Source organism: Otolemur garnettii, unplaced genomic scaffold (assembly GCF_000181295.1).
Source record: "Otolemur garnettii isolate 467f Iridium unplaced genomic scaffold, OtoGar3 scaffold00041, whole genome shotgun sequence".
NCBI lineage: Eukaryota > Metazoa > Chordata > Mammalia > Primates > Galagidae > Otolemur > Otolemur garnettii.
In genome coordinates this window covers 6,916,051-6,926,046 of record NW_003852436.1, presented here as the reverse complement: position 1 = coordinate 6,926,046, position 9,996 = coordinate 6,916,051, and the positions used below count along the sequence as shown (strand labels likewise).

The 9,996-nt window shown below is 39.1% G+C and overlaps 1 protein-coding gene across 1 annotated transcript in view; it reads left to right on the top strand.

Annotated features, from left to right (window-relative positions):
- The first annotated feature begins 799 nt into the window (after positions 1 to 799).
- The window catches only part of TTC29 (tetratricopeptide repeat domain 29), a 142,728-nt gene continuing 133,531 nt past the window's right edge, over positions 800 to 9,996 (top strand). Inside the window, exons 1-4 of the mRNA XM_012805388.1 lie at positions 800 to 967; positions 1,601 to 1,647; positions 6,660 to 6,757; positions 9,146 to 9,229. Coding sequence (XP_012660842.1) covers positions 6,666 to 6,757; positions 9,146 to 9,229 — 176 coding nt within the window. The 5' untranslated portion in view covers positions 800 to 967; positions 1,601 to 1,647; positions 6,660 to 6,665. The remainder of the gene's footprint in view (positions 968 to 1,600; positions 1,648 to 6,659; positions 6,758 to 9,145; positions 9,230 to 9,996) is intronic.

The window sequence follows — 9,996 nt, the reverse complement described above, 5'->3', positions numbered from 1 at the left end:
GAGCAATATCGCTGGCTCACTCTCCTACAGTGTGTGACAGTAGGCATTGAATAAAAGCCTAGTTTTCCAGTACGTCTGTATCCGAGGCGTAATAAGCAACTAGCTTCACTCGTTTGCCCCATGTAACTATGAGGGAATGAACAAGGAAGCTCACTGCCTTGCACTTTTCTGTGAGAGAAGAGATGGACTGATGGGCTGAAATGAACAGGATGACGTTTAGTTAGTATAAATATAAAATCTTGAGTTTCCAGTAAAAATTCAAAAAGATAGGAAGGAAGGAAGGAAAGAAAAACCAGAAAGAAAGACAGGCTATGGGGACAGTCTTTGAAAGGCACTTTGAATATTTAGTAGGTCACAACTCAAAACTGAATTATCTTTCTGGAGACAGGATTGAGAAAGGAATCTGGGTTCTGACTGCAACAGGGCCTGGGGAAGAGAAAAGTGAACGACTTATCTAGGTAAAGTGCTATCAGGTTAGGGAGGTCATGAATGCTAACCTCAAGGTTTTACCATCAGTCCTGAGAACAAAAGAGAAATGCTGCAAAATATTGATAATGCAGTGCCGTGAAGGAAATGATTCAGGCGGAAAATTCGAGACCCTTGGGTTATGCGAACTAATTTCTGACAGCGGTCCAACTTCTGAAAGCAGCTTGAAAAGCCCGCTGCGCGGAGTCCGGACGCCTCTGCCGTCAGTAAGCTCCGCCCCAAGGTCCACCCCCAAGCCGGAGTCTGGAAGCGGCCCCAATCCCGAGCCCCGGTTTAGCCTAACTCCGCCTCCCGACCGCCCCTCCTCTTCCCCCTGTTTCCCTGGAGACGTTCTCCGCGTCCGCTCTCTAGGCGCCGGCGGCTCCAGGCCTCGGAAACACCAGAGGAGGGGGCTTGGGGGCGCCCAGCACCTGTCGCCTGTGGGGGACTCACTGCAGCGGAACGGAAAACTGGAGTTGTTCCCTGGGGCCAGTCCACTCAGGTTCGCGAAGGAGGGGGCGGGGCAGGCGACTGGACTTTCTCAGCACCTTGGAGAGGCGGGCTGTTCTTCCAGGCAGTCCCTTCCCTGACCCCGACAGACCCTTGCTCGGCCTTTCTCCCGCTTTCTGAGTCCCAGGCCCTTGCTATTTACCTCAGGGAACGAATTGCAAGAGGAGTAGGGAAAGGAGCTTTTTGCTACCCAGTTCACCTAATCCTCTGGGGGCAGTGGAAAAATATGTGTAGGAATAAGTCCATTGGTCTTATTTATTTAGAAACAGGTGGAAACAGAAGGAGAACTGAGATGCTTTCGTTTTGGGTAAAGGTAACTCCAGCTCATAAATTTGAAATAACAAGTGGTTATTAATATCCTGTTCTTATTGAAATATATCAGTACGTATACTTATTTCAGTTTTGGCATGTCACTGAATTAGTGATTAGTTTCTCTCATAGGATCCAATACACTTTGGGATTTTTAAAACAGTTCATCTAAGCTTAGGTAGTAGGTACTTAGTATCTGTTGTATGAATGAATCTTACTCCCAGACTTGGGGTGAAGAGAGGAGTTATTCTATTGACTGATTTTGAACTTTGTTTCTTCATTCCTTTGCTATCTTTCTTTGCTTCTTGATTCTCAGGCTGAAGTTTGCAAGCCTGGAGAGACCTCCAGCAATAATCTGCAAATGTAAGTGAAGTAAAATGTGGCTTCCCTTCAGATACCTTTCCTGCTTTATATTTTGATTTAACCATCCAATAAATGTCATTTGGTGGAAAATGTATACTTTCTACTCATTTTATTTAATAACCTATCTAATTACCCACCATGGGGTGCTGGAAGTGTCCAAAATTATTGGACACTAGAAGTGAATTATTTTTTACTTTTCTAAGGAGCCTATTTAGTGATATTTCTTCCATAATTTTCTTTAAACTTGCATAGTAAAGAGCTTGTGGTGATGGTGTGAAACTTTTAATTTTTATGAAGCATTTCGAGTAAAACCATAGTTATTTTGAACTTTCTTGGTGATGTCTAATAAGTTTTCTTACTGTGGTTTTTTAGCTTTATTTCTCTCATCTCAGTTTGTACCCCCAGGTGACTGAGCCCTGGAGACACTGGTCAGCCTCAGACATAGTCTCTCCCTGCGCAGCCTCTGTCTACACAGTGTAGGCCTCCCCTCTTTTGTGTTTCCTGATGAAGGCATCTCTGGGGATAGAGGGCAGGAGGGTTACTCTTTGAAGAATTTTACTTGGGGGCCAGGAACTTAAACTCACACCATGGGACACATTTGGCCTGACCCAGCGCTCTCAACCCTTTCATCCTATATTTCTCGATTCTCATTTGTCTTTGCATGAGGGGGCCAAATTTAGAGACTGTAACTGTGATACAGGAGCCAACCAGCAGATCAAAGAGTGCACCAAATCTCTTCTGAATACCAACAGTGGAGTGGCTTCAGGCAGCATTTTGATCTTTGTCTCAGCACCAGTGGTGCCACAAGCAGCACTGCCCACTTGCTAGCACTGGGGGAGCTGCCTCTGGGTCCTCCCAGCATCCTGCTGCAGCTTGGGCTCCTTTTGGTTTCCGCCAGAGAGGTACCTTTCATTCTCCTTCTCCCTTACTGACTTGAACCTGAGCAATTTCCCTTCCTGTAGTCACACCTGTGTTATACGTTTTCCTCTGTGGTGTTGGGCTAAGAGAAGCCTGATGAAGTGCCATAACGAATGGTGATGTGTTCCACTTTCATTCACCCCATAGCACTCGTTCCATTCCTCCTTCTTGAGTCTAGGTTGGAACTCACCTAAGAGCTGGGAACACCATCTGGCCAACATCGGCAAAATGCTGCAACTCATTAACAAAGAGCAAAAGGCTTTCTTTGCTTTATAGATATACTTTAAGCCTGAAATGCTATATCCCTAAACATGCTAGCATTTTTTCCACTTATTTTTCCAGTGGCTGCATGCTAGAATACAGCTACTTCCTTCATGAAAATTCAGCATAAATAAGATGGAACTTATAAGGTACAAAAGACATGGTGATTTCTTAGATGAGAAGATAATTTGATATAGGATCCCTTTCAATATTCGGTATATATCATATATTATTTGTGTCATAAAATTCAGTTCCCACATTATATGTTATAGAAAATAAAATACCTTATGTGGCTGTGTATTGATTGTGAGCAACAAAATGCCCTTTCTCAACAGGCATAGGCAGGGTGGGATGCAGGGTTTAGAAGCAAGGAGGGAGCCTGCTCAGCTTCCACCCTAACTCTGGTTTAAACTTTCCAACAGGCATTGTTTGAGGGATGCTGTATTTTTTCCAACAGGCAGTTAATAACTTTTCCCCTGCTTTATCATTCAGCTCTGACCACCCCCCATTCAGAGTTTGTGCCTTGAGGCTTGCCAGCAGGGCTTGCAGTACTTACACTAAACTAAATTTAAGAGTAAAGGTGTTCCTGCTGCTAATGTTCTCAGATCAGAGGAAAGCAAAATGAAGGAACTGGCAGCTGAAACTTTAATGGTAGGAAACGAGAATTTGAAAGAAAAAAAAAAAAGACTGTGGTTGATCTGTATGACAAAGGAGACATATTCCTCTCCATGTATATCATTTGCCTGTGAGTTCATTAGGTGCTTATATTGTCTAAGGTAAATCATCTCACTCAAGTAAAGATCAAAAAGAATAAACTATGTAATATACCAGTGAGGTCAACTTTTGTCGGGGATTAAATGCAATTTGATGGGATGTGTTGGCTACATCTTGCTAGTATTGGGGGAATCACAAGTTTCCTCATTTTGAAGCTCCTTGGTGAACTCTTCGAAGAGCGCTGCAGTTATGCAGAGATTACTCGGGCCTCAGTGCCCATTGCATAATGCCTTGATGAGCCAAGTGGGGCTCTTAGAATAGAGTACTAACTCACAGAGGATGGAATACCCCAACTTAATCAAATAGAATTATTTTCTTCTCTCTGTTTCAAAATTTGTTAGGGCTAGACAGGCCAGGGGGTTAAGAACTGATGTTTCCTATAACATCAGAAGATTCTAGAAGACAGTCTTCACAGCTTCTCGGAGTAGGGTCATGTGATGTGGGTTTGGGGAGCCTTTTGTATCCCTTTAAACCTATACATGTGGTTTAACCCTCAACTGGTCATGACTTCTTACTCCATGTTCTGCATGGTGTTGGCCCTTTTGTAAATTCTGGTTATCTGAGGAATTCAGGTAACTAATATAACATCTAGCCAGAAAAATAGATTTTTTTGATTAAAAAATAATGAAGTCATTATATCATGATGTTATAATAAAGTGTAATACTATAACATGTTTCTAATGTTTGTTCTGTAGGAGAAGACTAGTATTTGCTGTTTAGACTGTGCACTTTAAAGCTGTAACTATGTAAAAATAAGTTTTCACAAATCCTACCATACCTTAATAAGCTACATAATAATAGGACTTATTATATCTAAAATAAGACCCTGGTCTGCATTAGAATTGTCTTTAATTATAAAAAATTATTTTTAGACCAGATTAAATTTTTTTCCCCAGAAACAAGACTGCCCATTTTTTAAATGAATTTCAAAAGATTTTGCCTCAAGTCTTCGTGCTGTCCCATGTCTGACCCAACCATGGTTTTGTAGCACTAGAGGAATATCGTGTCTCAGCCAGGCACAGGCAGCTCTGCCTCAGGTCTGACTACCTCTCCCCACTGCCACTTCTATCTAAACCACCACACTCTCTCACTCAGACTTCACAGACCTGCCCAGCTGGCCTCTGTGATGTCTGCCCTTCCTCCCCTTGCCGTCTAACCTCAAAAGGGAATTCAGAGTGAGCCTTTCAAGGTGAAAGTCAGATTGTGTCACCTGTATGCTCTAACTCTTCCAAAGGCTTCTTACCTCAATCACCATAAAATCCACTGTCTGCAGTGTTCAAAACTCAAAAGCCTAAAACATTGGGACCCCACCAAAATTCTCATTGACTTCCTTGGCCTCATCTACTTCTCTTAATTATCCCCTCGCTATCAGTGAGCATTTGGGTAGGTTTACTTCCCTACTTTATTGTTCATTGTAAAATCTTATCATCATCTGATGTGCTATGTATTTTGCTTGTTTGTATATTTTCTTTCTCCACATTTACCCCATAATGTAAATTCTGTGATGTTAGATATTTTTGTCTTTGTGTTCACTGCTGAGTCTTTAGCACCTAGGATAGTGCCTGGCATCAAGTAGTAGCTCAGTAAATTCCTGTTGAATATACTCAAGGTCCAGATTGATTTTGATTTACCCTAGGTCACACAGGTAATCTCTGCTGGTGATAAGTGATTTAAAGCCTGAAATAAGCTTTATAGTTGCTTGATGATGCTAAGGGTAGAGTCAAGCTGGTAGACATAGTAGGAGTGAGATCAGGAGCCTCTGGCCTTTTGGATACCTCTCTATTTTAGTTCTTTTACATTTGAGAGCCCTTGCAACATGTGACAATTTTTCTATTCTAAGTCCACAGACATTGTGGACTTGCCTTTGGGACAAGGTGTAGATGACTTCCTTTTACAGACCTGTATTTCTTATTCTGCATCGCTGTGGCATATTGCATTTTCAAAGCAAGGGCTATCACAGTGTCTCCTAAGCTATATTCTCTTCTTAACAATATGACCTTGATAGTCTTTCATCAGCAGGTGGTTCTATGTTCATTTGCCATGAAACGGGGCAGGCTTGTTATCACAGCAGAAAGATGCTATGCAATTTCCAAGCCTAGACCCTACAAGGGGATACAGTGTCCACCTTGCTTTTCTTTGGGATACTTGCCTTTGGTGCCCTGAGCTGCTATATCAGAAGTCTGGAGTTGCCATGTGGTTGGGAAGCCCAAGCCATGAGAGGAAACCTCATGTATATATTCTGGCAGACAACCCCAGGCAATTACCAGCTAATAGTCAGCATTAACAACCGGATACATGAGTGAAGAAACTTACAAATGATTCCTATGTCCCACCATTGAGTTACCCCAGCTTAGTCTCCCTAGTCTAGACCTCAGTCATCATGGAGCACAAAGAAGCTGTCCTCTCATGGCTTATCCTAATTCTTGACTCAGAAGTGTGAGAAATAACATTGTTTAAAATCATTGTTTAAAACCACTTTTTAAAACCAATACATTTAAAAGTGATTCATTATACTGTTAGAGCTGTGGGATTTCTCCGGAGAGCCATCTCCTTTTTGAGAATTATTCTTAGTGTCGATTGATCACTTTGAAAAGAAAGCCTTTGTTTGAGAGTGATAAGGCTTTTAGAAAACAGCAAAGTATGAACAATTTTCAATCATTGATTATAACAGGAAAGCAAAGTATAAACATTAGAAATCCATAGCTATCCTAAAAATCTTCATTCTTTAATTTCAATCATGTCCCTTTACAAAATTCTTACGAAATCCGATGATTATCTGAATCATCAGTGCATTTATTGGGTTTTATCATTATCCACTTTGTGTTGGAGATAGAGGCAAGAAATAAACTGGCCAAAAGGCAGACAATGAAAGAAAATAATAAGAAGCAACCTGCAGATTCCCCTCACTAAGTAGCATTTCTGAAAAAGAACGGTAGCTCTACATACAGAGGCATTCTCAGCAAAGATGACAGACTGTGGCTCTTTAATAATGTCTTAAAGGATCCTTTGAAAGCGCAATGCTTTAAACCATCATTTCTGCTTATTTTTTTTTTTTGTAGTCCAAAATGACCACCCTGCCCCCACTGCCCATGACACGCCCAAAACTTGCAGCCTTAGCCAGAAAGAAGCTGCCATGCTCACCTGGAAAAATTCCAAGGTATGTGCCCAGGTTTTCGCTTCTTTTCCTGAAGAATGAGTTTTCCTACAGTAAGAAATATCAATAGCATATCTAGAAAATAAAATTGCTAAAAGAGCATTAAAAATTGCTGTTTTAAAGGATTGCTGAACCTCATTCAAATGCTAAAAATATATTTATTTATCAAGCTGGTGCTTATTTGATTGTTTTATTTCCTATCACAATTATATGTGGTATCATGCCTCCTATACAGTTTTGGAGATAAGGTAGATTTTAAAAATATATGCAAAGAATGGAAAGTAGAAGTTTTAGGAATGAAAGGCACTTGCTTTTAATACACAGACTCTAAGTGCTGACTTCTGTTTTGGAGGAAGGAGGGGGCTGCCTTGCTTCTGGGGTCAATTGCAGGCATGAATTAGTTCATGAAATGATGCTGCAGCCTGAAAATGCACCATCAAATCACTGCTGCCCATGAAAGGCTGCTGAGCTACTGGAGTTGTTGCTAAGAAAATGCAGAGTGGAAAACTCAATGCATTTTTTGCATAATTATGACTATTAACTGAGATTGGGCTACTTTGAATTTGCCCTTTGTAACTCTATTGACTTTTAGTGATACACATATTATTTATCAACAGAAATATTTTGCATCTGTCGGTTTGGTTATTTTTTTTATATGCTACTTTTCAATTTCTACAAGGCATAATGAACAAAGTCTTATGTGACTTCTTTATTCTCAACTTCATTTTTAGTATTTCTGGGAAAGACCAAAGTCCTTGGACCAAAATAAATATATTCAGCTAAACTAACACAAAGATTGTTTTACAAAGCAAATCAAAATTTCCTTTTTCTAGAGCTGAGAAATCATTCAATAGATGCATAATTCATGTGTACTACGTATACATGTTCTTATTTTGTATTTTGCTTTTGAAAATGTGAAATATTTGTAAAGCCTGAAAAATCTTTTTTTTTTTTTTTTTTTTTTGAGACAGGGTCTTACTTTTTTGCCCTCAGTAGGGGGCAGTGGTATCACAGCTCACAGCAACCTCAAACTCTTGGGTTTAAGAGATTCTCTTGCCTCAGCCTCCCAAGTAGCTGGGACTACAGGTGCCCGCCACAATGCCTGGCTATTTTTTGGTTGTTGTCATTGTTATTTGGCAGGCCCAGGCTGGATTTGAACCTGCCAGCTCTGGTATATGTGGCTGGCACCCTAGCCGCTGAGCTACAGGCCCTGAGCCCAGCCTGAAAAATCTTATTCTTTGTTTTTTAGTGATTATGATTATATTTCATTTTCAAGATGAACAAAAACATAGCCCCATCTCCCACTCTTAAGATAAAATGGATTTTAAGGAAAACTTTCTCTTAGTGGTGCCTGTAGCTCAGTGGGTAGGGTGCCACTTAGTGGGCAGGGTGCTGGCCACATACACAGAGGCTGGTGGGTTTGAACCTGGCCCAGATCAGCTAAAACAACAATTACAACTGCAACAAAACCAACCAACCAATAAACAAACAAAAAAATAGCCAGGCTTGTGGCCGGCACCTGTAGTCCCAGCTACTTGGGAGGCTAAGGCAAGAGAATCACTTAAGCCCAAGAGTTTGAGATTGCTGTGAGCAATGATGCACACCAGGACACTCTATCCAGGATGACAACTTGAGACTCTGTCACAAAAAAAAAAAAAAGAGAAAAAAACCTTTTTCTTGCATTTGTCTTGTTGAAGGAAAACATTTTTATCATGACCATTCAAGACAAATTTTATATAAACATTCTTTAATAGCTTCTGAATAAAAACACAGGTATTTGTTTTGTCCGACGTCCCCATGGTTATGAGAGGTGGACAGCATGCTTATTTTTAAGATAAAAGAGGGTGTGAAAGGGATGCACTATAAGTATATTTCTCAATTAAGTCTTGCACCTTGACCCTTTAACAATAACTTGATATTTATGTGTGATTAAAAAAACCAGAAGTTCAAGGCAAAATTTAGTAATGTTTGGGACAAATAAATTTTACACATTTTTATCAAACAGATGTTCTTGACTCAAGATTCTGTGCCAAGCAAAATATGATTTCAGCAGTTGAAAAACAATACTGTGAAAAAACGTGAGCCAAATGGAAGCCCTCAGAAGCTTTGAAGAGAAAGCTTCACATATTTAAGAATATGAATTATTTCAATGTGTTGGTATTTTATTCACTTACGTGCTGGGTTCAATATTCTTCTCTACCATTTTCCATTCAGGAAAATTAAAATTTTGAAACTATCAATCAACAACTTAACTCTATAGCTATTGTAGAACATGTATTATATACGGTATTATACCCTGAATATTTCTGTTCTCCTGGTGGCATTTTATATGTTTGGTAGCTTTTCAACTTGATAAGTCAGTGCTTTCTTATTTCTTTCCATTTCATTTAGGTCTCAATTGATCAAAGAAAAAAATGACATAGATCATTATCTGGAGGTGAATTTCAAAGGATTGTCAAAAGAGGAGGTTGCTGCGTAAGTACAACCTCTTAAAGGTACTTTCATATGAAGTTTGTTTCTTTTGTCTTGATTCTTTAGTTGAAATTTCAATTTTCTTGTGCAATATACTTTTTCATTGGAACATGGCATTTAAAAATTAAAGGTCATATTAAATAGTGATAAGTTATGTCTATTGATCTTACACATATCAAAGGCTTTAATTTTATGGCTCTCAAAATTCCCATATTTACCAAAATATTATACTATCACATTTGCAATGTTTAGTTAAGTCTGTGCCATTATTGCATATTGACTTCTGTTTTAAGGTGTGTTGCCTCCATGTTGGGGTGAAGAAAATCTTTTTTTCCTGGTGATTAAAAATAAAACAGAAAATAAACCATGACAAAAATAAAAAACAAGAAAAGAAAAAAAAAGTGACTAATTCTCACGTAAATTTAATTTATTTTGATTTAATTTTGACCAAAGTACATTACTTAAACATTAATTTTTAATTCAACTTGTTAATATGTTGCTTAGGATATTGCATCCTCATTTATAAGTGAAATACGTTTGTAATTTCCTCTTTATAATGATATATTTTCTCTAATTTTAATATCAGCTATATCCAGATTAAGTAGAATGATTTTGAAGTATTTCTTCTTTTTATATTGTCTATAAGATTTGGCATGATCTGTTTTTTGAAATTATCTTTTACTTTTATTTATAAATATTAGTTGTCTATTTTTTGACTTTGGGGGAAAAAAATAAGAAGAAGTTAACTGATGACTCCATATTGAACCTCA